The sequence below is a fragment of the Nicotiana sylvestris genome, chromosome 10, assembly GCF_000393655.2.
Source record: "Nicotiana sylvestris chromosome 10, ASM39365v2, whole genome shotgun sequence".
In the NCBI taxonomy this organism is placed as follows: domain Eukaryota; kingdom Viridiplantae; phylum Streptophyta; class Magnoliopsida; order Solanales; family Solanaceae; genus Nicotiana; species Nicotiana sylvestris.
The window spans coordinates 32,919,199-32,946,932 of NC_091066.1; the positions used below are offsets into that span (position 1 = coordinate 32,919,199).

The 27,734-nt window shown below is 41.5% G+C and overlaps 1 protein-coding gene across 1 annotated transcript in view; it reads right to left on the minus strand.

The window, feature by feature from the left end:
* Positions 1–5,132: 5,132 nt before the first annotated feature.
* The window catches only part of LOC138879160 (uncharacterized), a 44,466-nt gene continuing 21,864 nt past the window's right edge, over positions 5,133–27,734 (minus strand). The window contains exons 2-3 of the mRNA XM_070158751.1: positions 5,258–5,343; positions 5,133–5,172 (exon numbers count right to left, since the gene is read on the minus strand). Coding sequence (XP_070014852.1) covers positions 5,133–5,172; positions 5,258–5,343 — 126 coding nt within the window. The remainder of the gene's footprint in view (positions 5,173–5,257; positions 5,344–27,734) is intronic.

Below are 27,734 nucleotides of genomic sequence, written 5' to 3' on the forward strand. Positions count from 1 at the left end.
ACCTTAAACCCAAATCCGGTCGTGATGATGCCTTTTGTGAAGACGAGACCAGCCAGACCAAAACAGAACGCCTCTTTTAAATAGTTAAATACCATAAATAGTTCTAAAAACATGATATAATAACCATAATTTGCGAAAATAACGATAACAACGGTAGAAACCATCCCGACACAGCCCAAACCGGGGTGTCACAAGTTATGAGCAACTAATAAATCCAAATACCAGTTTACTAGATACAAAATCCGATACAGAAGTTCAAGAACATGATAATAGTAAGATAAGGGAGACACGGGGGCTGCGGACACCAACAACTACCTCGTAGTCTCCGGAAACACTGCCTAGACTGGAAGGATCAACACTAAGGAGCGGACTCTGCGATGCCTGAATCTGCACACATGGTGCAGACAGTAATGTGAGTACTCCGACTCAGTGAGTAATAATCATAAATAATAGTTGAAAGCAAGAAAACACATAAAGGCACAAAGCAATTCTATACCAAAGCAGTAAAATCACTTAAAGCAGTAGATTAGTGAGGAAATCAAACGAAATCCCTTTAAACCAAGTAAAACAGATAATTTAGCAGGTATATAACAAGTAGAAATCTGCCCTTCGAGCACAGTAACAATCACTCCGAACAGTATCAGCCCCTCGGTCTCACTCTCAGTATAATATCATCCCCTCGGGCTCACTCACAGTACAGTATCAGCCCCTCAGGCTCACTCTCAAATCATGATGGGTACCCGCGCTCACTGTGGGGTTGCAGACTCCGGAGAGGCCCCTTACGGTCCAAGCGCTATATCAAGACACCTCGTGGCACATAAAAGTATCTCAGGCCCTCGGCCTCATATCACTCAGCATATCCTCACATATGGCCCTCGGCCTTACTCAGTCCGAAAATCATCACAAGCCCCTCGGGCATTAGCAAAACAGTAGTTCTCAGCCCAAAATATCATTTAGAAATATCATTTAAGTTCCAAATATGAATAAAAGTGGCTGAGTTTGTAAAACAGTAGATACCAACAGGACTGAGTTCAAATAATAAGTCAAAATAGTGAGGAAATAGTGATAAAAATCCTCGAAGGGTTCAAATAGTTGGCACGAAGCCCAAATATGGCAATCAGCCCAAATCATGATGATAACAAATAAGTTCCAACCAAATACGTGGTAAAATCATCGATCGGAACGGACCAAGTCACAATCCCCAATAGTACATGTCCCCACGCTCGTCATCAAGCGTGTGTCTCACCTCAATATAGCACTACGATGTGCAATCTGGGGTTTCAAACCCTCAGAACATCATTTACAATCATTACTCACCTCGAACCGGCTACAACTCTAGCTCGTGACACCCTTGCCTCTCAAATCGAACTCCACGCGCTTCGAATCTATCCAAAATTAGAACGAATACATCACAATATGCTAAGGGAGTAAAGCCCAAGCGAAAACAATAGAAAATATCAAAAATCCCGAAATTAGCAAAACCCGAGCACCGGGCCCACTTCTTGAAACTCAGAAATTTTCACATCATTAGATTCCTTATCACCCCACGAGTTCATACATACCAAAAGTTCTTAATTCCGACCTCAAATGGTCCTTTAAATCCCAACTCAAAAGTTCAAAATCCCAAGCTCTAGTTCTTCCATTTTTAGCTTAAATTCCATGAGTTTCTAGGTTAATTTCACAATAGAATCACGTTTTAGGTTCAAAAATCTTACCTCCAATCATTTCTCCTTGAATCTCTCTCTAATCACCTTCAAAAAGCTCTCAAAATACTCAGCTATGGAGGAAAATGGCTCAAAATCGCGGATGAAATAACTTATAAACTTTTTGCCCAGTTCTAATATTCCTTCTTCGCGAACGCGATCAAACACTTGCGTTCGCTTTGCACAAATTTATCTTGACCATATTTCTTTCTACGCGATCGCGACCAAGGGCTCGCGAACGCGACCTTACACTGCGAACGTGATGTTTCCTTTTTCCAAACTATGCCAACGCAAGACCTCAGCTACGAACGCAAAGAGCAATGACCCCTGAACCACAAATCCTTATACGTGAACGCGGGAAGCTTCATGCGAACGCGAAAAACCATCTCACAACCTTACGCGAACGCGATGCCTCAAACTTGAACGCGAAGGCTTAAATTCCTGCCTTCCAAATTCCTCCTATGCGATCGTGACACAACCTACGCGATCGCGAAGGCCAAAATCTCTGCAACACCTGAACAACAAATCTGCAACTTCTCAAAGCCAAAAATGGTCCGATTGACCATCCGAAACTCACCCGAGGCCCCCGGGACCTCAACCAAAAGCATCAAAACATCCTAAAAACTCATTTAAACTTGTTCCAATTATCAAAACACCTCAAACAACACCAAATCCATCAATTCACATCGAATTCAAGCCTAAGTTTTCTAAAAACTTCCGAAATACGCTTTCGATCAAAAACCCAACCAAACCACGTCCGAATGACCTGAAATTTTGCACACATATCACAAATGACATAACAAAGCTACAGAAACTCTCGGAATTCCATTCCGACCCTCGGATCAAAATCTCGCCTACCAACCGGTAATCGCCAAAATACTAATTTCGCCAATTCAAGCATAATTCTACACCGAACCTTCAAAACCAATTCCGATCACACTCCTAAGTCATAAATCACCTCCCGAAGCTAACTGATCCATCAGAACTCACATCCGAGCCCTCTAAATCATAAGTCAACATCTGGTTGACTTTTCCAACTTAAACCTTCTAAAAAAAAACTAAGTATCTCATTTCTTACCAAATCCACTCCGAGCGCAAACTTCTCAACTCGACCACATAAAACACAGATAATGAAGCATAAAGAAGCAGAAATGGGGGAAACAGAGCGGAAACTCATGAGACGACTGGCCGGATCGTCACATCCTCCCCAACTTAAACCTCGAACGAGTCAAGTAACATACATGAAGCCTCAAATAGGTGAGGATATCTGCTCCGCATCTCTCGTTCGGTCTCCCAGGTAGCCTCCTCCATGGGCCGACCTCTGCACTGCACTTTCACTGAAGTTATATCTTTGACCTCAACTTCCGAACCTGACAACCCAGAATAGCTACTGGCTCCACATCAAAGGTCAAATCATCACCCAACTGAACTGTGCTGAAGTCCAAAACGTGAGACGGATCCCCAATATACTTTCGGAGCATAGAAACATGAAATACCGGATGCACACTCAACAAGCTGGGTGGCAAAGCAAGCTCATAAGCCACCTCCCCAATCCTCCGAAGCACCTCAAAAGGCCCAATGAACCGAGGACTCAATTTCCCTTTCTTGCCAAATCTCATTGTCATACCTCCTTTTTACTTACACCCCCGAGAGGGTAGATGAGGGAGTTTTCCAATTAAAGGACAATCGAAACGGGATTATTTCATTTAAAGATTTAGAGTCACCACTTGGGATAATTTTATGGTGTCCCAAGTCACCGGTTCAAATCCCGAATCGAGGAAAGGATTGACTCTGTTTAACAGTCCACGAACCAGAAATCTGAGTAAGGAATTCTGTTAACCCGGGAGAAGGTGTTAGGCATTCCCGAGTTCGGTGGTTCTAGCAAGGCCGCTTAACTGTTATATCCGGCTTAATTATCTGATTTTAGAAACACGTTTTACCCTATGATGCCATTTTAAACTTTAAACTGCTTTTAATTATTTTAAGAAAGATTTCAACGTCATCTAAAACACGTCTTTGGACCACGCCACATGAAATGCACCCGCAGTCTGAGACACATTTTATTTAACGTTGCTAAGATTTGATTTGAGTCACATGAAATGCACACCCGAGTTTAGGAAGGTAATATTATTAAAATACGCGCCAAAGCAACTACGCGTTTTTAAGTTTGTGAGGGCCATGGAAAATTTGCTAATGGCACACCTCGAAAGAAAACAAACCCATTAATTAAATGAAGGCCGTGCATTTAAAGTTTTTGTTGGTCACAGCATGCCTCGAATTCAATTTTAAGGGAAATTCAAGATTGAACTCTTAAGGGACCTAACTATATTTGCTAAGTATGGCACACATCAACTGTTGACAAAGAACCTAATTAAACCTGAGGAGAATACTGAAAGGGGTTATAATTACTTTAACCTAAGGTTTGAACTTAATCCCGCTTAATCAACAAGAAACAAAAAAACGCAGAAACTGTACTATCTCTAACCCAAAGCTTGGCCCGGCCTGAAACCCAATTGTAGTTGCCCCTTACTACTGATCTGCGTAAGAGGTAACTGGGCTCAAAGGGAAGCCTAGCTGGGCAGCCTAGTTACGAAACGAAGGGCAATTGTAATTGGGCCAATGATGATGGCCCAAAACATGATTCAACAAATATACTTGAAGCCAATTATCATTCAAGGAAATTCTGGATTTGGACGAGTGCTAACAATCCTTAAACCAAATGTAAAACATGTTCAGAACTCAGCGCATGTATTCTATAGCAAAAAAATAGAATTTCAAGTCGTGACGATAAAACTTTTGCACAAGTTGCTCATCACTTAATGTCAAAACTTACTGATTACAAATTCATGCAGCATCCATTTCAAACTGACCCATTCAGCAAGATTATACCAACTCGAAACTTTCTAAATAAGATGAGAAACCAAGCATGACGAACTGATTCCAATCTGGAGGCTTCAAAATCTAAATCGGACTCAGATTCATTTGAAAGTACCTTTAGAATGCTTAGAACTCAGTACATGAATAGAAGCAGGATTACGTGATAAGTCATACAATCCTGGATCCAGACCTCAAACTATACAAAAACAAACTTAAACAAGATTGAAAGAGAGCACAACCTATACCAAATTTGTTAGAACAAAGTATAAATTGACTTACATTCAAACCATGACTGTGACAAAACACAACCCAACAACCAGACAGTTGTTGCTAATTAAATTAGACCATAGTCTTTAATTAATACACATTAAGAGACCTAAATAGCTTTAAATCAACTATATTTAAACAAACTCATATCCAAGCCTTAAAGCAAAATGAAATGCACATAAGAAGCTAAACCAAAAACATAAATGACAACAAGGTAGAATTTAACACAACAGAGATTGATATTTTCATTTAAAACCAACTGGATCACAGATCTTTATACAAAGCTCAATCAGGTTTCAGTTCCATCCAAGTTTCAAGAGCATACCTGGAAATTAGAAGGGAAAAAAGAGATGAAGAAGCAGTAGATAATAGCAGAACAAAAAACTCAGCAGTATCAATGCAACAGTAACCTCACAGCAGCTTGAAACCCAGAAAAAACCAAAATCAAACCATCTCCCAACCCAGGTGCAAGATGTGAAACTTTCAGATATTTTAACTAATGAAGAAGATTAAAATCCCCAGCTGATACAGAATTTGATCAGTTTTTGTCGAAGAAATATGCTGGAAATCAGTGCAGTTTCAGAATTCTCAGCCGTTTTTGTTTTCTCAGAATTTTTATCTCTTTCAAGTCTCTTGGGTCAGCCTTGAAAGGCAAGTTTAGGATGCCTTTATAGGCAAGGGACTAGGGCAGACCTTAGATTTTAATATTCACTCCCTTAATCCCTTTCCAATTCTCATTTTTGTTGCTTGATCCCTAAACTTCTGACTTGCTGGCCAAGTAAGGCCTTTTTTCAGCTTCTAGGAAGTTTCATAGACAGTTATCAAAAGATTCCCTACCCTTATTCCCCAATTTACCCTTAACAGCCCTGGCATTTACCAACCCAATGGGTATGGGTCAATGCTGACCCAAAGTCCAAACCCCCAAATGACAGGCCAGAATTTGAACTTATGGGCCGAACGTCATTTAGAATCCCGTTTAGCTAAATCAATGAGAAGCAGAAAGGAGAAACAAATGAACCACTTCAAAAACCCAAAATCTAAACTAACAATTGATCTTCTTTTTAAGCTAAAATACCAAATCCGAACTAAATTAACAAAGGTCTAACTTAAGCTAATTATCAAAAGGACAGTGTTATAATTAACCGAAAGAAAACAAATAACATTGTTCAAAAATTTGAAAGGGGAAAACTGAGAATTCACATGAACAAATACGACCACTGCTTTAACCAAAAGGGAAAACTAGACTTGAGACTTTTATCACTTTTTAATCAGAGAAACAGGCATTATAAGAAACGAAAATAGAAAAAAGAAGTATGAAGGTGAAACAACACGAAACTGAAAAGACAAGAAAAAATGAAGAAGACTTACCAACTAAAACTACGAACCCGAACTGATTTAACGAAACTAATGTTATTCATTTGTTCCTTGTCAAGAACAAATGAACCACCTCAATTTGTGATGAACCAGAGCTCCAAACTTGGGATGAACAAAGTCCCATGGTAATGCATTCCAATAGAGTCAAAGATAAGGTGGTGTGATATTCTAGGGTTCCGAACTCAGATTTGGGATTCGAAGAGATCGAGAGGGATTCGAGAGGAACTGGGTTGAGATTGAGAGGGAGGAGGATGAGAGGGTTCATGGGTGTGATTTTGGTGGCGAACGGAGGTGGCGAACGGAGGTGGCGCCGCCGGGCTAGGGCGGTGGGAATTAGGGCGGCGGATTAGGGTTTTTGGGGTATCTCTGAAGAGACGAGGGTGAGTGAGACACGATGAGGGGGGTGAGAGGGGGTGAGAGGGGGTGAGAGAGGGGGGGGGGTTCCGACATTTATACATCAAGATAGAGTTAGTTCCGGACCGTTTGATCAACTGAGATCAACGGTCCAGATCAAAAAAGGCGAAACGACGTCGTTTAGTTTTAAGGTGGGGCGGACCGGGTATTGGGGTAATTTGGGCCGGGTTCAGAGGGTATTTGGCAAATTGTTTGGGCCTGGATGGATTGAATTGGAATTGGCCCAAACTGATTTCCCTCATCTTTCTTTTCTTTTTTCTTTTCATTTCTTTTTCTAATTTCTTTTAAATTGAAATTAAAAATAAAACCTAAATTAATTCCTAATCAAATTATCCTATCAAATTAAATTAACTAACTCTAAATAATAATTACCACAACTAATTAAATACCAAATTAAATAAAAACCTACAAAATTCGAGACTAAAAATAAAAAAATGCAAAGATAAGTTATTTTTTGTGATTTTTTCATTTTTATAAAACAACTAATTTTTCAATTAATCCTACAATGTAAAATTAAATCTTAAATGCGAATGCAACATATTTTTGTATTTTTTATTAATTAAATAAAATAAACATGCACAGACAAATGCAAACAATAACAAACAAAAATCTACGAAATTGCAAACAAATGAAAAAAATTATTTTGTTTTGAATTTATGGGAGTAATTCGTATAGGGCAAAAATCACGTGCTCACACTCATAACACCCTTCATAGGTGAAACCTTAAGCAGAACCTTCTCGCCAACCATGTAGGACACATCTCGAACCTTCCTATCAGCATAACTCTTTTGCCTCGACTGCGCTGTACGAATCCTCTCCTGAATCACCTTTACCTTCTCTAAGGCATCCTGGACCAAATCTATCCCCAACAGCCTAGCCTCGCCGAGCTCGAACCAACCAACTAGAGATCTACACCGCCTCTCATACAAAGCCTCATATGGAGCCATCTGAATACTCGACTGGTAGTTGTTGTTGTAAGCAAACTCTGCAAGGGGTAGAAACTTATCCCATGAACCTCCGAAATCAATAACACAAGCATGCAATATGTCCTCCAATATCTGAATAGTACGCTTAGACTATCCGTTCGTCTGAGGATGGAAAGTTGTGCTCAACTCCACCTGAGTACCCAACTCTCACTGAATAGACTTCCAAAACTGGGAAGTAAACTGAGTGCCCCGATCTGAAATGATGGAAACTGGGACACCATGCAATCGAACAATCTCCCGAATATATATCTCTGCCAATCGCTCTGAAGAATAGGTAGTACAGATAGGAATGAAGTGAACGGACTTGGTCAACCGATCCACAATCACCCAAATAGCATCAAACTTCTTTAACGTCCGTGGAAGTCCAACAACAAAGTCCATAGTGATTATCTCCCACTTCCACTCAGGAATAACCATCTTCTGAAGCAAGTCACCCGGTCTATGATGCTCATATTTCACCTATTGATAATTGAGACACCGGGCAACAAATACCACAATGTCTTTCTTCATTCTTCTCCACCAATACTGTTACCTCAAATCCTGATACATCTTCGCGGCACCCGGATGGATGGAATACCGCGAGCTATGGGCCTCCTCCAGAATCAACTCTCTAAGCCATCTACATTGGGCACACAAATCCGGCCCTGCATCCTCAACACCCCATCATCACCGATGGTCACATCTCTGGCATCATCATGCTGAACTCTGTCCTTAAGGACAAGCAAATGCAGGTCATCATACTGGCAATCTCTGATGCAATCAAATAAGGAAGACAGAGAAACCACACACGCCAACACCCGACAGGGCTCCGAAATATCCAACCTCACGAACTGATTGGCCAAGGCCTGAACATCAACTGCAAGAGGTCTCTCCCCAACTGGAATATGTGCCAAACTCCCCATACTCATTGCCTTTCGGCTCAAAGCATCGGCCACCACATTGGCCTTTCCCGGATGGTAAAATATAGTGATATCATAATCCTTAAGCAATTTCAACCATCTCCGTTGCCTCAAATTAAGATCCTTTTGCTTGAACAAATGTTGAAGACTGCGATGATCGGTGAATACCTCACAGGATACACCATACAAATAATGCCTCCAAATCTTCAATGCATGAACTATGGTAGCCAACTCCAAATCATGAACAGGGTAGTTCTTCTCATGGGGCTTCAACTGACGAGAAGCATAAGCAATAACTCTACCCTCTTGCATCAATACACAACCAATCCCAACTCTTGAAGCATCACAATACACGATATATGAACCTGAAGCTGATGGCAAAACCAACACTGGAGCTGTGGTCAAAGCTGTCTTGAGCCTCTGAAAGCTCTCCTCACACTCGTCCGACCATACAAATGAAACACCCTTCTGAGTCAACTTGGTCAAGGGCGATGCAATAGATGAGAATCCCTGAACAAACCGGCAATAATAGCCTGCCAAACCAAGAAAGCTACGAATCTCTGTGGCTGAGGACGGTCTGGGCCAACTCTGAATCGCCTCTATCTTCTTCGGATCAACCTGAATACCCTCGCTGGACACCACTTGCCCCAAGAAAGCCACTGAACTGAGCCAAAACTCACACTTGGAGAACTTTGCATAAAGCTTATCCTCTCTCAATATCTGCAACACAACTCTCAAATGCTCTGCGTGCTCCTCCTAGCTATGAGAGTACACCAGAATATCATCAATGAAGACTATAACGAACGAATCAAGATAAGGCCGGAACACACTGTTCATCAAATGCATGAATGCTGCTGGGGCATTGGTTAGCCCGAAAGACATCACAAGGAACTCATAATGACCATATCTAGTCCTAAAAGCAGTCTTAAGAATATCTGAATCCCTGATCTTCAACTGGTGATAACCCAAATGGAGATCAATCTTGGAGAACACTCTCGCTCCCTGAAGCTGATCAAATAAATCATCAATGTGAGGCAAAGGATACTTGTTCTTAATTGTTACTTTGTTCAATTGCCTATAATATAATAAGGAGTTCAGTAAGCAGAAACAGCAGCAATAGCAGCAAAATCATAGTTCTTCGGTAGTACCAGCTACCAAAACTTCTTGAACTACACGCAACCTGATTCCCCCATAACCCGGGATATGTAGGCTGTCCAAAACCAAGACTCGGTTGCACCCTTTCTCTTTTCTCTTATCCTTATTTCTTCCCTTTTGAATAAAAATATGTTCAAAAATTAGTCACATGGCTCACCTTATCTTTGCTTGAAAACTCTTCATGTTTCCAAACAAAGAGGGGCAGCTGTGAGCACTTAATTTTTGATAATATTTAATTTTTTATCACTTCTTCTATGTAAATATTTTAGGGGTTTTAACCTACAATTTTTAGCTTTGTTACACTTTTTATTATAGGGTAAAAATACAAAATTTAAAAGGTGAATTATTACTATTAATATTATTTTATTTTTATGTTTATTTTAAAATAAAAAAAATTCCGAAAAAATATTATTATTTTTAAATTTTCAGGAGTGATTTAAAAAATAAGAAAAAGGGAAGTATTGAATAAAAAAAATAAAAGTAAAAGTAGGTAGAATTCTCTTTTAAAAAGTAAAAGAAAGTAGAAAATTAAAAAAATAAAAGTAAAGTTTTGTGGAAATTTTAAAAAAATAAAAAGTAAAAGAAAGTTGGAATTAAAAAATAAATATAAAGGTATCTGAAAATTAAAATAATTTAAAGTAAAAGAAAGTAGCATTTTAAAAAGAAAAGCAAAAGAAAGTGGATTGTTTTTTAAAGAAAAGTTAAATAAGTGAAATTCTCATTTAAAAAGTAAAAAAAGTGGGATTTTAGATAAGATCAAAGTAATTAAAGTTGAAATTTAAAAAATAAAAGTAAAGAAAGGTGTAATTTCTTTTTATAAAAAAACAATTTGTAAGTGGGATTTCTTTTAATTAAAAAATAATAAAATAATAAAATATTTTTTAAAAAAATCTGAAAAATCTCGAAAATTTTGCTATAAATAGAAGAGAAAATTTGAGAAGAAAAGGGAAAAAAAGAAGAGAGGGGGAGGAGAGAAATTTAGGTTGAAAATTTTCATTAAATTTTTCTTTCAATATTTCGGGCCTTGAATCTTGGGTTTGAAGAAGAGTTGATAGAGATTTTGTTGTTGTTGTTGTATTGACTCTACAACTTTCAGATTTTATTCATTTGAATTCACTCTCTTGTAGGTATGTAATTCAAGCTCTTGAGTTAAAAAATGTCGGAGCATCTTTATTGAAGCAGAAGCAAATTGAACATAAAGTTTCTTTCGTATTTAATCTGTTCGCATGAATGATGTTTCTTTGATTGAGTGAATTGAGATTTGCAAATGTTAACGTTATTTTAGTATGTTCATGGCTCTGTCTCGTTTTTTTTTTCTTTTTTTTTTCTTTTTTTATTTTTCTTGGCTCATGACTTGTAACCAGCAGGTATTGTTTTGTTTACATTTAGATTTCAAGCTCATGTAGCACCATGTTCATATTTTAAAATTTAAAGAAGTATGTGAAGTTGAACAATTTGTCAACATTAAGATGTAAAAAAAATAGATTGTGTTAGTGGAAGGATCTTATCTTCAGTTTATGTTATTGGCTGCATATTTTCTTAAATTAATCATGTGAAGATTCAACTTCCTCTGCTTCAAAATGGTACTGTAGAAGTTATAGTGGTGATACTACAACTTTCTCTTTAGCATAGTGTTAAATAAATTAATTACTTTAAGTGTTCTTTGTTATAATCAAGTTTAAAATGCATTTTTGTATGTCCATGTTTGTTTTGTTCCTTCTGGTTCATCCGAATAGTTCTCAGTATGGTTTTTTTTTGTGCTCATATGGTCATTTAAGATTCATTATTTTGTCATAAAATTTTGTTAGTTTCTTTCTAGAATTTGAAAACGAAAGTCGGTCTTTTGAAGATGATATGGAGATGAACCTAAAGCTGGCACCTGTCTTTTGCTATTTTCACATAAATGCCAACTCCACCTTTTTGAATTGTAGTATGCTATAACAAAAGGTTCCAGTGATATACATGTAGCTAACTCATTTCTTTAGACCTTTTTTACTTATCAATTTATACCACTCCATCCACAATAAAACATCAAAACTCATGGCCCTCATTTAATTAATTTTAAATCCTTAGAATTCGAGGCATGCCATTTAGCGAATTTTCTATGGCCCTCGCAAAGTTGAAAAATGCGTAGTTGCTTTAGGCGCGTAATTTGAAATTACCTTCCTAAACTCGGGTGTGCATTTCATGTGACCCAAATCCAAATCTCAACAACGTTAAATAAAATGTGTCGTGGACCGCGGGTGCATTTATGTGACGTGGTTCAAGACATATTTTAAATGACGTTGCAATCTTCCTAAAAATGAATAAGAGCGGTTAATAAGTTAAAATTGAACCATAGGCTAAAACATGTATTAAAATCAGATAATATGCCAATTATAACAGTTGAGCGACCGTGCTAGAACCACGGAACCCGGGAATGCCTAACACCTTCTCCCGGGTTAACAGAATTCCTTACCCGGATTTCTGTGTTCGCAGACTGTAAAACAGAGTCAATCTTTTACTCGATTCGGGATTTGAACATGTGACTTGGGACACCATAAATTATCCCAAGTGGCGACTCTTAATTTTTAATAATAAATGAATCCCGTTTCGATTGTCACTTTAAGTTGGAAAAAACTCCCTTATACCCTTTCCGGGGTGTAGGAAAAAAGGATGTGTGACAATTATTGATTGTAACCTTGTTCAACGACCGGTAATCAATACACATTCTCATCGATCCGTCCTTCTTATTAACAAACAACACCGGCGCACCCCAAAGGTGAAACACTGGGTCTAATGAAACCCTTCTCAAGTAGGCCTTGCAACTACTCCTTCAACTTTTTCAACTCAGGAGGGGCCATACGATACAGTGAAATAGAAATGGGCTGAGCGCCCGAAGCCAAATCAATGCAAAAGTCAATATCCCTATCTGGTGGCATACCCGCCAGGTCTGAAGAGAATACCTCAGGAAACTCACGAACAACGGGCACAGAATCAATAGAAGGAACCTAAGCACTAGAATCACAAACATATGCCAAATATGCCAAACACCCCTTCTCGACTATACGCCGAGCCTTCACATAAGAGATAACACTACGGGTAGAATGACTAGGAGTCCCTCTCCACTCTAAACGAGGTAAACTCGGTAAGGCTGAGGTCACAGTCTTGGCATGACAGTCCAAGATAGCGTGGTAAGGTGATAACCAGTCCATCCCTAATATGACATCAAAATCGACCATGTCCAAAAGAAGCAAATCTACATGAGTCTCAAGACCTCCAATCACAACTATACAAGAATGATGGACTCGATTTACCACAATAGAGTCACCCTCCGGTGTAGACACATAAATAGGAATACTCAAAGAATCACTAGGCATGACCAGATACGGTGCAAAATAAGATGACACATACGAGTATGTAGACCCTGGATCAAACAACACTGAAGCATCTCTATCACAAACTAGAACCGTACCTATAATAACTGCATCAGAAGCCTCAGCCTCAGGCCTAGCTGGAAGAGCATAACATTAGGGTTGGGCCCCACCACCCTAAACTACATCTCTGGGATGGTCTGCTGCTGGCTGGCCTCCACCTCTAGCGGCCTCAGCTCCACCTCTAATACCTATACCTCCACCTATAGCACTTCTACCTCCACCTCTAGCTGGCTGGGCGGGATGTGGAATGCCTGGTGCCTGAACCATGGCATGGGAACCCTGATGCTGAGAGCTATTCGGTGCTCGAGGACAATACCTAGCAATGTGCCTCGTGTCGCCACAAGTAAAACAAGCCCTTGGCTGCTGGGGCTGACGACCCTGGAAACTCTGAAGCGACGGTGCACTGATAGGAGCTGGTGGTGTACTATAGGACTGCTGATCAGAATACTGCATCTGAGAACCACGACCACCTGAAGCACTGTGAGAAACCTAAAGTGCTTACTGAAAAGGCCTGGGAGGATGGACCCCACCATATGAATCCCTACCTCCAGACGAGGTACCACTGAATCTACCTGAATGACGAGGCCTCTTGTCTGACCTATGACCACCTCCCTATGATAGAACCATCTCAACTCTCCGGGCCACATTGGCCGCCTCCTGGAAAGATATCTCACTCCTAGTCTCCCTATCCATCTGAAGACGAATCGGCTGAATAAGTCCATCAATGAACCTCCTCACCCTCTCTCTCTCTCTCTCGGTGGTAAGTATGATAAGAGCATGACGAGCTAGGTCGATGAATCTGGTCTCATACGGGGCAACAGTCATAGAACCCTACCGGAGACGCTCAAACTGCCTTCGATAGGCCTCTCTCTGAGTGATGGGGAGAAACTTCTCCAGAAATAGCTGAGTAAACTGCTCCCAAGTCAAAGCTGGCGATTCGGCTAGTCTAGCCAAACAGAAATCCCTCCACTAAGTCTTGGCGGATCCAGACAAGCGAAAAGTGGCAAAATCGACCCCATTAGTCTCAACTATCCCCATGTTCCTGAGAACCTCGTGATAGCTTTCTAGATAATCCTGGGGATCCTCAGTAGATGCACCACTGAAAGTAGTAGTGAAGAGCTTGGTAAACTTATCCAGCCTCCGCAAAGCATCGACAGACATAGCTGTTCCATCACTGGTTTGAGCTACCATACCCGGCTGAACTGCTCCAACTGGCTGAATTGCTGGAGTCTGAATCTGGGGAGCTACCTGCTCTGGAGTGCGAGTATCAGGAGTTTGGGCTCCTCCTTTATCTTGAGAGACGGCCGGTGCTACAGGAAGCAAGCTTGCCCGGGTGACACTCTCCATAAGTCCCACTAGACGAACCAGAGCATCCTGGAGTATGGGGGTAGCAATAAACCCCTCTAGGACCTGAGCTGGGCCCACCGGAACTGCCAGGGGCCAGAACCTCACCATCAAAGTCAACCTAAGGCTCCGCCGCTGGTGCTGCTACTTTAGGCTAAGCTCTGCCCCTACCTCGGCCTCTAGCACGGCCTCGGCCTTGCCCTCTTCCCCTCGTGGGAGCTGCTGTTGGGGGCTAGGGTTGCTGGTCAGTGAATGAGGAAGCGCGTGTTCTCGTCATCCATGAAAAAACATAGTAGAAATTCAATTAGCTTTTAGAAACCAAATCGCACAACAGAAAAGAATAAATGTGAGGTTTTTCCTAACTCTGTAACCTCTGGGGGATAAATACATACATCTCCGTACCGATCCCTCAGACTCTACTAAGCTTGTCTGTGAACTTTGAGACCCATGTAACCTAGAGCTCTTATACCAACTTGTCATGACCCGGATTTCTCAACCTCGGGAGTCGTGATGGCGCCTACTAATGCGAGCTAGGCAAGCCATACCTTTAATCTAATTACTTCATTAACCAATTATTTCTTTTTAACAAATATCAGACGATAACATGGTAACAACGACAATTCAAATTTAAGCGGAAGAAAACAATAAGATTTATGAAAAATACTGTATCTATTACAAATACTTAAGCCTTAACCACCCAAAACCTGGTGTCATAGTGTCACAGACTATCTAAGATTGCTACATACAAAGTCTAAAGAAATAACAGTACACTATTTCTGAATAAAAGGAAAATAAAACAGGAAATAGGGACAGAGGGAGATGCCAGGGCCTGCGAACGCTTGCAGGTCTACCTTGTGTCTCCGGATGGACTGAAGGAAGCCTCCAAGCTACTGTCCAAAAGCTGCTCCGGGATCTGCACATAGTGCAGAGTGTAGTATCAGCACAACCGACCCCATGTGCTGGTAAGTGTCCAACCTAACCCCGGAGAAGTAGTGACGAGGCTAGGACCAGACTAACAAATAAACCTGTGCAGTTCAAATATATATTCAACGGAAAATAAATACAAAAATAAACAAATAAGGATAGGAGGGGGAAACATGCTTCGGGGAATAACAGGTAAAATAGAATATCAAGAGAATTATAAAGGAATCAAAATCAACCACTAACAAGAATAAGGAAAACAAAGGCAGATTTCACTTTCTTTTCACATCTTGTTGCAGGCGTGCAACCCGATCCCATTTCCTGTATCTCGTGGCAGGCGTGTCACCCGCTCCCATTTCATGTATCTCGTGGAAGGCGTGCCACCCGCTACCATTTCATTTATCTCGTGGCAGGCGTACCAACCGCTCCCATTTTATTTATCTTTTGGTAGACGTACCACCCGCTCCCATTTCATTATATCTTGTGGTAGGCGTACCACCCACTCCCATTTCATTTATCTTATGGTAGGCATACCACCCGCTCCCATTTCATTATATCTTGTAGTAGGCGTACCACCCGCTCCCATTTCATTATATCTTGTGGTATGCGTACCACCCTCTCCTATTTCATTATATCTTGTGGTAGGCGTACCACTCACTCCCATTTACAAGCCAACAATAATCACAACGAATTTCGGCTAGGGAACAAGAGCAATATAACAACTTTCCGGCAAGGGAACAATGATATTTCTACAACATCCCGACAAGAGAACAAAAATATCAAAACAAACATTCCGGCAAGGGAATAATACTATCAAAACAAACATCCCGGCAAGGGATCATTAATATCAAACAAACATCCCGGCAAGGGAACAATGGTGATAATAACATATGAAGAGCAGTAAACCATACTTGAGTCATAACAATTATAATACAAGACTCAGGGGCATGCTTGACACCAACGTATAGATACTCGTCACCATGCCTATACATCATACTCCACAATTAACATGTAGCAAATAAGACACAACTCCTAATCCTTCAAGCTAAGGTTAGACCAAACACTTACCTCGATGCCACGAACACAATTCACGTTTCAATTATAGCTTTACCCCTTGATTCAACCACCAATTTGCTCGAATCTAGCCACAAGTTACTTAATTACATCAATAAACGCTAAATGAATCAACACTAATGATGAAAATGAGTTTTTCTAAAGATTTGCCCAAAAAGTCAAAAATTGCCCCAGGCCCACATGGTCAAAACTCGAGGTTCGAACCAAAACCCGATTACCCGTTCCCCCACGAACCCAAATATATAATTTGTTTTGAAATCGGACCTCAAATCGAGGTCCAAATTCCCAATTTTTGAAAACCTAGGTTCTACCCAAAACACCCAATTTGCCCCATGAAAATCATTGATTTTGAGTTAAAATCATGTTAAAAGATGTTAATGATTGAAGGAAATGAGTTAAAATTAACTTACAACCGATTTGGAAGAAGAGTTGTTCTTGGAAAATCGCCCAAAGGAGTTTGTGTTTTGAAAAGATGTGAAAAATGAGTTTAAAATCGTCTAAGTATAAAAGTTGCAGGTCTCAGATGTGGGAATTGCGAACCCTGACCTCTGCTAGCTTGGGAATTGGGAAACAGGGCTCGCATTTGCGAACCCTTCAGGGAAAACTGGACTTTCGCATTTGCGATCAACATGTCGCATTGCGACTTGGGAATTGCGACCACACCTTCGCATTTGCGATCACCGGCCAAATGGGAAACTTCGCAATTGTGAAGATAATCTCGCATTTGTGAGAGGGATCTGACCTAGGCTTTCTTCACAATTGCGACAAGCTGCTCGTATTTGCGAGCCAAGCTTCGCAATTGCTAAGCCTACAGGCCTGTTATGCACAGTTGAAAACCTACAATTTTCTAAATTAAAAATGCACCCCGTGGCCTATCCAAAACTCACCCGAGCCCTCGGGTCTCCAACCCAAATATTCACACAACCTCAAAAACATCCTACGAACTTATTCGTGTAATAAAATCACCAAAATAACATCATTTGAACATCTAATTAAACCTCAAGATCAATGAAATTTCTCAAAACTTCTTTAAACATCAAATTTTGCATTTAAGGTCCGAATCACGTCAAACGGATTCTGTTTCTTACCTGTCACGACCCATTTCCATAATAGGTCATGATGGCGCCCGACACCATTGTCAGGTAAGCCAACGTAGAAAAATATAATTAAATTCTCATTTTACTTTTACCAAAAATAGGTGTAGCAGATTCTCAAATTATTGTTAAGACCAGAAGTGATAAATAATGTATCAAAAGATTATACAACCCAAAAGCAAATGTCTACCACTGTGTGTGCCAAGACCTGGTGTTACAAGTAATAGGAAACTAGTAGAATGTACAAAAAAGTAACTCTATCATACTGTCTGAGATAGAATAGACAGCAAAAGTAAGAAAAAGACTCCATCCGGTTGCTTAGCGGCATAGGAAGGGAGCAACTCACCGTGGAAGTCTCGGTCTATGAATCAGGGGCGCGCGCCAGACTGGTAGCCAGATGTACCTGCCTCAGATCCTGTACAACTAAGTACATAAGTGTAGTATGAGTACATAAACAATATGTAACCAGTAAGTATTCCGTCTAATCTCGAAGAAGTAGAGACGAGAGGTCGACTCGATACTTACTAGGGTCAAATAATATAAGATGAATTTATAATAAGCAGGAATAGCACAAGTTATAAGCATTTAATAAGCGTAGAATAACAGTTACTTTCCAAATATTATATATATATATATATATATATATATATATATATATATATATATATATATATCAAGCAGATATGAAGTCCAATCCACAGAGAAAACACTAAGCAAGAACATGTGCAAGTAATGCCGAGGGACATACGACCCGATCCAACATAAAAATAAATTATGCACTGTTGAGGGTCCAACGGCTCGAACCATAGATGCATCCATTACCCCGCTCGCGAATCAACCATGTGACGCGGTCAAACATAATTAAACACAGCAACAGGCAGACAACAGTATATAACTCTAGAACAGTTATTCACAGGTATGTTCAATTTCTCTTTAAAAGGCCAAGGAAAATAAGATTCCTACCACTAGTCTCATTTAACTTAATCAACATGGTTTATACGAATCCGAATTTAAGCATCAAGTTACAAGTATATCACATAGAGCATGCTTATGGGTCCTAGACTACCCGGACTTAGCATGATAGTAGCTACGCACGGACTCTCGTCACCTAGTGCGTACGTAGCCCCCGCATATAGTGGCAAATTATTCAATTATTACACCTATGGGGACAATTCTCTCATACAAGGTTAGAAAGGAGACTCACATCACTCCAAAGTGCACTTCCAAATGCCAAGAACAAGTCCAAGCCCTCAATTCAGAGCCGAACAATCCCAAACTAGTTAAATGAAGTAAGAACTAGTTAATATAGGATCACAAGATCGAATTCTAGCTATTTAAGAAATTTCCCAACCATTAACACAAGTTTCCTAAATTCCGACCCCGGGCCCACGTGCCCGGATTCCGAGATTTTTCAAAGGAAGTTGCTCTGTACAACCTAATGATCAATAATATATGATTTCTAATTTATTCCATAACAAATTTCGTAGTTAAATCTAAGTTTTATTAATATCCTAGGTTTTTTCTCTAACCCCATGATTTCACCTTAACATTAGTGTTTAATCTACCTAAGACAATGATATTAAACTAGAAATAGGTAGCACACACTTACCTCAAGATGCTAGGTGAAGTTCTTCTCTCAAAAGCTACCAAATCGCCCAATGGAGGAGTGAAAATGTGATAAAAATGACTTAGAACCTGCATTAAATGAACCTCACTGCCCAGTGATTTCCGCATCTGTGGTCAGGGGACCGCATCTGCGAGAGATGGGCCGCACCTGAAAAAATGGGCCAAAGAGCTGGGACCGCATCTGCGGTCTCCATGCCGCATCTGCGGAGCCGCTTCTGCGGCTAGGAGTCGCTTTTGTGGTTCCTGGCCTGTCCTGGGCCACTTCTACGATGGCACGACCACATCTACGGTCTCGCATCTACGGTCTCGCACCTACGGTCCACCAACCACAGGTGCGGTTATGACAGAAGCAACAAGCTTCAGATCTTTCAAAAAATTTCCACTACCCTCGAGCCTCATCTGATTGACGCTCGGGGCTCCCAGGCCCCGCCTGAACATACCGACAAGTCTAAGATCACGAGACGAACCTACTCGAACCTTCGGAAAACCCAAAATAACGCTAAATCTAGGAATCACCCCCTAAAATCAAATGAATCAAACTTATGAACTTCAAGTTCTTAATTTTCCTCTAACGGGCCAAAACGCCCTTAAACTACTCGGATTGACACCAAATTTTACGGACAAGTCTTAAATGATATTTCGGACTTGTACCGAGCTTCGGAACCAACATACGAGCCTGATACCCATGAAATAAATCATTACTTAGTTTCTTTAAATGCTTAAAACTTCAGATTAACAATTTCTAATAAAAATTCATTTCTCGGGCTAGGAACCTCGGAATTCGATTCCGGGCATACTCCCAGGTCCCATATTTTTCCACGGACCCTCCAGGACCATCAAATCACGAATCCGGGTCTGTTTTCTCAAAATGCTGACCAAAGTCAAACTTAGTCTTTTAAGAAAAATCCTAAGGTATCAAATGGGCATATTTCACTCAAAACTCTTCCATATCTCGAACCAACCGCCCCCACAAGTCGTAAATTAGATAAAGCATGTACAGGAAGTTTTATTTAGGGGAACAGGGTTCTAAAAGGCATAACGACCAGGCGGGTCATTATATTCTCCACCTCTTAAACAAACGTTCGTCCTTGAATGGACATAGAAAAGTACCTGAGTTGCTGAATAAATGGGGATATCTACTCCGCATGTCCTCCTCGGACTCCCAGGTCGCCTCCTCGACTGGTTGGCCCCTCCACCGGACCTTTACCACAAAAATCCTCTTAGATCTCAACTGGAGATCCTGTCTATCAATAATGGCAATTGGCTCTTCCTCATAGCCCAAGCTCTCATCTAGTTGAATAGTACTAAAGTCTAACACATGGGACAAGTCGGAGTGATACTTACGAAGCATCGATACATGGAAAACTGGATGAACTCACGATAAGCTGGGGGGTAAGGCAAGCTCATAGGCAACCTCTATAACTCTCCTCAACACCTCAAAAGGACCAATAAACCTTGGGCTCAACTTGCCCTTCTTCCCGAACCTCATAATGACTTTCATTGGCAAGACTTTCAAGAGAACCTTCTCGCCAACCATAAATGATACATCACGCGCCTTCTGATCCGCATAAATCTTCTATCTGGACTGAGCTATGCGAAGCCTCTTCTGAATCAACTTCACCTTATCCAAGGCATCCTGTACCAAGTCTGTACCATACAACTTAGCCTCACCAGGCTCGAACCACCCAATAGGAGAACGACAACGACGACCATATAAAGCCTCGTATGGAGCCATCTCAAAGCTGGACTGATAGTTGTTGTTATATGTAAACTCCGTCAAGGGCAAGAACTGATCCCACTACCCTCCAAAGTCAATCACACATGCTCTAAGCATGTCCTATAAAATTTGAACTGTCCGCTCCAGCTGCCCGTCGGTCTGAGGATGGAATGCTGTGCTAAGCCCTACACGGGTCCCCAACTCACTCTGAACGGCTCTCCAGAAATGGGAAGTGAACTGAGGGCCTCTATCTGATATGATGGAAACAGGCACACCGTGCAACCGGACTATCTCCCGAATGTAAATCTGAGCATACCTCTCCGCTGTATAAGTAGTCGCCACTAGAATGAAGTGAGCCGACTTGGTCAACCTATCAACAATGACCCATACTGAATCGAACATCCGCAAAGTCCGCGGCAACCCAACTACGAAATCCATGGTGATACGCTCCCACGTCCACTCCGGTATAGGCATCTGCTGAAGTAGGCCACTCAGCCTCTAGTGTTCATACTTGACCTGCTGGCAATTCAAACACTTAGCCACATGCTCCACTATGTCTTTCTTCATTCTCCGCCACCAATAATGCTTCCTTAAGTCACGATACATCTTCGTAGCACCCGGATGAATGGAATACCGCAAACTGTGAGCCTCCTCTAGAATCCTCTCCCTTAGACCATCAATATTAGTAACATATAGACGACCCTGAAGTCACAAAATACCATCCTCGCCAATAGAAATCTCCTTGTCACCTCCCTAAAGTACCGTCTCTCTGAGAACTGCCAAATAGGGATCATCGAACTACCGGGCCTTGATCTGCCCCAATAACGAAGACTGCGCAATCACACACGCAAGGACTCGACTAGGCTCTGAAATGTCCAGCCTCATAAGTCTGTTAGCCAAGGACTGAATGTCCAAAGCTAGTGGCATCTCCGATGCTGGAATGAATGCCAAGCTACCCATACTCTCTACCTTTCTGCTTAAGGCATCTGCGACCACATTTGCCTTGCCCGAATGATAAAGAATGGTGATGTCATAATCCTTCAGTAACTCAAGCCACCTGCGCTGCCTCAAATTAAGATCCCTCTGCTTGAACAAATGTTGTAAGTTGTGATGATCGGTATAAACCTCAAATGACACCCCATACAGATAATGCCCACATATCTTAAGAGTATGAACAATCGCGGCCAACTCTAGATCGTGCACAGGATAATTCTTCTCATGAAACTTCAACTGACGTTAAGCATATGTAATAACTCGCCCTTCCTGCATCAATACATATCCCAAGCCAACGCGTGAAGCATCGCAATATACCATATACATCCCCGAGCCGGAAGGCAATACAAGAACTGGTGTTGCAGTCAAAGTTGTCTTGAGCTTCTGGAAGCTCTCCTCACAATCATCGGACCAATGGAATGGAGCATCCTTCTGGGTCAATCTAGTCAAAAGTGATGCAATAGATGAAAAGCCATGCACGAATCGCCGATAATAACCCACTAGCCCCAGGAAACTCCTGATCTTGGTCACTAAGGTAGGACGTGGCCAACTCTGAACTGCCTCAATCTTCTTGGGATCCACTTAATACTCTCTCCTGTCATAACATGCCCCAAGAATGCCACTGACTCTAGCCAAAACTCACACTTGGAGAACTTAGCATATAGCTTTTTCTCTCGCAAGGTCTGAAGCACTACTCTTAAATGTTGCTCGTGCTCCCCCAGGCTACGTGAGTATATCAAGATGTCGTCAATGAAGACGATGACAAATGAAACAATATAAGGCCTGAATACTTTGTTCATCAAATCCATAAATGCTACTGGGGTATTAGTCAAGCCAAAGGACATTACCAAAAACTCATAATAGCCATATCTAGTCCGGAATGCAGTCTTCGGAACATCTGAGTCCCGAATCTTCAGCTGATGATACCCTAACCTCAGGTCTATCTTAGAGAACACCCTAGCACCCTACAACTGGTCGAACAAGCTGATGATACCCTAACCTCAGGTCTATCTTAGAGAACACCCTAGCACCCTACAACTGGTCGAACAAATCATCAATACGAGGCAATGGATACTTGTTTTTAATGGTGAATTTGTTTAACTAGCGGTAATCATTGCACATCCTCATAGTCCCATCCTTCTTCTTCACAAATAACACTGGTGCACCCCAAGGCGATACACTGGGCCTAACAAACCCCTTCGCCAACAACTCCTCAAGCTGCTCCTTCAACTCCTTAGGATCCATACGGTACGGTGGAATAGATATAGGTTGGGTACCTGGAGCCAATCAATACAAAAATCAATATCACGGTCCGGTGGCATGCCAGGAAGATCAGAAGGAAACACTTCAGCGAACTCTCGAACCACTGGAATCGAATCAATCGTCGGAGACTCTGCAGTGGTGTCCCAAACATAAGCTAGATAAGCCAAACACCCCTTCTCGACCATATGCCGAGCCTTCAGAAAATAAATAACCCGACTAGGTGTATCAACTATGAAACCCCTCCACTCCAACCTCGGCAACCCTGGCATTACTAGTGAAACAGTCTTGGCATGGCAATCTAGGACAACGTGATATAGAGATAACCAATCCATGCCTAGGATGACCTCAAAATCGATCGTATCATGCAATAAGAGATCTGCTCTAGTCTCGAAACCATAGAATGTGACCATACAAGACCGATAGATCCGATCCACAACCACAAAATCACCCACAGAGGTGGACACGTGAACAGGAGTGCCCAAAGGCTCAAGAGATATGACCAAGAATCGAGCAAACAAAGATGATACATATGAATAAGTAAACCCTGGATCAAATAATACCGAAGCATCTCTACCGTCGACAGAAATAATACCTGTGATGACGGCATCTGAGGACAATGCATCTGGCCTGGACGGAAGGGTGTAGAATCTGGCTGGAGCGCCGGCTGGCTGGCCTCCACCTGACTGAGCAGTAGATGGATGACCTCTCCCTGCCTGGCCTCCACCTCTAGGATGGCCCTACCAACCTGCCCTCCACCTCTAGGTGGTTGGGCCGTTGGTGCTAAAATCATGGGCTGCTGACCTGCTGCACTACCTTGCCCCGAAGTCTGGGGCAGGTCCTCTTCATGTGACCCAAATATCTACACTCGTAGCACCCTCTCGGTACCATAGCCTGCTGCCCTGAAGTCTGAGCCTGCTGATCCGAATACCCACTAGAAGAACCCTGGATGGCCGGTGGGTGATATAAACTCTCTGGCATGGCACTGAAGTGGGCACTAGAAGAACCCCGATAACCAGAATACCCACCGGAGGAACCCTTGAACAGCTGGTGGGTGGTAAGAACTTTCCGGCATCGCACTGAAATAAGGTATCACTGGAGCACCTCGGGGAGGGGGTGGTGGTGCTGAATGCGAGGGTCTGCTGAGCTAAATCCTCCCGAAGTGAACTCTACCCCTAGCTATGGCACCTCTGAAATCTCCCAAAAGCCTAGCCCTCTTATCCTGCTGCATCAGCTCCCTACCCCTCTGGTGATAACCCTCAATCCTGCGAGCAATCTCTACCACTAGCTGATACTCAGTACCCATCTCCACCTCTCGGGCCATGCCAGCCCGAATAGTGGGGTGTAACCCCCCAACGAACCTCTACACTCTCTCTGCATCCATGGGAAGTATAATGAGTGCATGGCGAGACAACTCAGAAAACCTCGCATCATAATCGGTCACACACATCTGACTGTGATGACCCGACGCGTCGTCTCGTGAGTTACCTCCCCGTTTTCCCCATTTCCTATTTCTTTATGCTTCATTATCAGTGTTGGGTGTGAACGAGTTGATTTGGATTGGTTTTAGTAGGAAATGAGACACTTAGTCTCTTTAAGGAAAGTTTGTTTTGGAAAAGTCAACCAGACGTTGACTTATGTGTTAGAGGGCTAGGATTTGAATCCCTATGATTCGTTTAGCTTCGGGGGATGATTTGTGACTTTGGAGTGTAACCGGAAGTAATTTTGGAGGTCCGGTGTAGAATTAGGCTTGAATTGGCGAAGTTTGTATTTTGGCGAATTCTGGTTGATAGGTGAGATATTGATCCGAGAGTCGGAATGGAATTTCGAGAGTAGCTATAGCTTCGTTAGGTGATTTCGGATATTTGTGCAAAATTTTAGGTCATTCAGACGTGGTTTGGTCAGGTTTTTGATTGAAAGTGTATTTCAGAAGTTTTTAGAAAATTAGGCTTGAATTCGAATAGTTTTGGGTAATTTGATGTTGTTTGAGGTGTTTTGATGATTGGAAGAGGTTTTAATAATGTTATGAATTATGTTGGCATGTTTGGTCGGGGTCCCATGAGGCTCGGATAAGTTTTGGAAGAGTTTTTGGAAGATTTTTGCCGTTTGAGCACAAACATGTAATGATCCAAAGGTCCATTTTTAGTTCTAGAGATCGAAATTTTATTTCGAGATTTCCAGAATTTAAATAATGAATTATAGGAGTGATCTGGAAAGTTTGGTCTAATTTCATCAAGTCGCGATTGGGTTTTTGATGCAAAACATGAGTTAATTGTTTAACGAGCGAAATGGATATCGCACTGAGCAAACAAGCTATGAATTGAGTTTCGATTGAAGGACTATGTTTGTATCATTATTTGTGACTCATAATAACAAGAATCATCAAATTCCGAGTTCGTATGATGGAGTTAGAGCCATTTTAGTGAAAAGAAAAGTGTTGCAATTTCTTTGGTTGTTGTTGTATTTTTTTTAGCAGCATGGACAGTAACCCCCGCGCGTGAACATTAACCGTGCGGGTGAACAGTGACCACGCGGGTGAACAGTACTTCCGAAAAATTCTGGGCAGTGAGTTTATAAAATACTTCATCCGCGATTTTGGGTCATTTTTCCTCCATGGTTGATCATTTTGAGAGCTTCTTGGTGGAGATTAAAGAGGGATTCAATGGGGAACGACTTGAGGTATTTCCCTGACTTAGAACTCATTTTTATTGTGAATTCCACCTAGAGATTCATGAAATATAAGCCTACAAATCAAGAACTAGGGCTTGAATTTTGAAACCAAACAATTAGGATTTGATGGGTCATTTGAACTCGTATTTGGGAGTTCTTGGTATGTATAGACTTGTGGCGAGATAAGGAATCCGTTGATGTTAAGTTTTCTGAATATTGAGAAGTAGGCCCGGGGCTCGGGATTTGCCAAATTTCGGGATTTTGATGTTTTTCAGTTATTTTCGATTGGGTATTGTTCCTACAGCATAATGTGACATATTCGTTCTGATTTTTGATAGATTCGACGCACGAAGAGGCCAATTCGAGAGGCAAGGGCATAGCGAGCTAGACTCTTGGCCGTCTTGAGGTGAGCAATTGATGTAAATGATGTCCTGAGGGTTTGAAACCCCGAATTTCATATCGTAACGCTATATTGAGGTGACTTGCACGCCGGATAATGGGTGTGGGGTAGAGCACCATTGGGGATTGTGACTTGGTCCATCCCGATAGATGTTTTTACCGTATTTTCTACTTGAACTAAATTGAGAATCATCCTTACTTAGATTTAATTATTACATTTGGGCTTCTTTCCAATTATTTGAATCTTTCAGGATTGATATCACAATTTTCACATATTTTGCATATCATTTGATCTCAGTCCAAGGTTTTAAATACCGTTTTGCAAACTCAGCCATCTTTCTAAGATTTGAAAACTTAAATGATATTTCGGGCTAAGAACTATTGTTGTACGAATGCCCAAGCGGCTTATTATGATTTCTAGACTGAGCATGGATCGGGATGCGTGCCGCAGTAGTTTACATTGATATTGAGGTCGAGAGTCTGGTTGATTACATTGATATTGAGGCCTAGAGCCTGGTTGATTGCATTGATATTGAGGCCGAGATCTTGGTTGATTACATTGATATTGAGGCAGAGAGCCTGGGTAATTATATTCATATTGATATGAGGCCGAGGGCCTAGATTTGATGCCACGAGATGGCTTGATAATGCGTTTGGGCTGTAGGAGCCCCTCCGGAGTCTGTACACACCCCCAATGAGCGTCGTCGACGATAAATAAATATGGATGGCTCGGGCTGCATGCCACAGTGGGTACCAGAGGGTACCGTCATATGCATTGCATTGCACTCATGCATTTATTCCTTATCTGCATTATCTGCCATAATAATTATGTGCTCTTATTTCATTGACTGGTTGCTTCATACTGTTTTGAGCCAGAGGGGCTGATACTGTTCTGAGATACTGAGCTCGAGGGGCAAATTTTTACTTATTATTTTGATACCGAGCCCGAGGGGCAGATTTCTACTTATTATTTAGATACTGAGCCCGAGGGGAAAATTTCTACTTATTATTTTGATATTGAGACCGAGGGGCAGATTTCTAGTTATTATTTTGATACTGAGCCCGAGGGGCAGATTTCTACTTGTTGTTTTGATATTGAGCCCGAGGGGCAGATTTCTACTCGTCATTTTACTGCCAAATTACCTGTTTTACTGGTTTAAAAGAAATTTCACATGATGTTTCACTGAATTGTTATTTTAAATGATTTCACTGCTTCTGTATAGAATGTTGTGTGCCTTAACGTGTTTTCTTACCTTCAGTCATTATTTATATTTATTACTCACTGGGTCGGAGTACTCACATTACTCCCTGCACCATGTGTGCAGGTACAAGTATTCCTGAGGCATAGAGCGAGTTTACTGCTATTCAGTTTTCATCGGAGTTATCGAGGTAGCTGCATGGCATTCGCAGACCCGTTTTCTCCCTTATCTTCTGTTATTTATGATATCTTCAGACTTTGTTCCTAATTCTATACTTTGTAGAATTTTAGTAAACTCTGTAGTAGCTCATGACTTGTGACACGCCGGTTAGGGCTGAGTTGGGTTG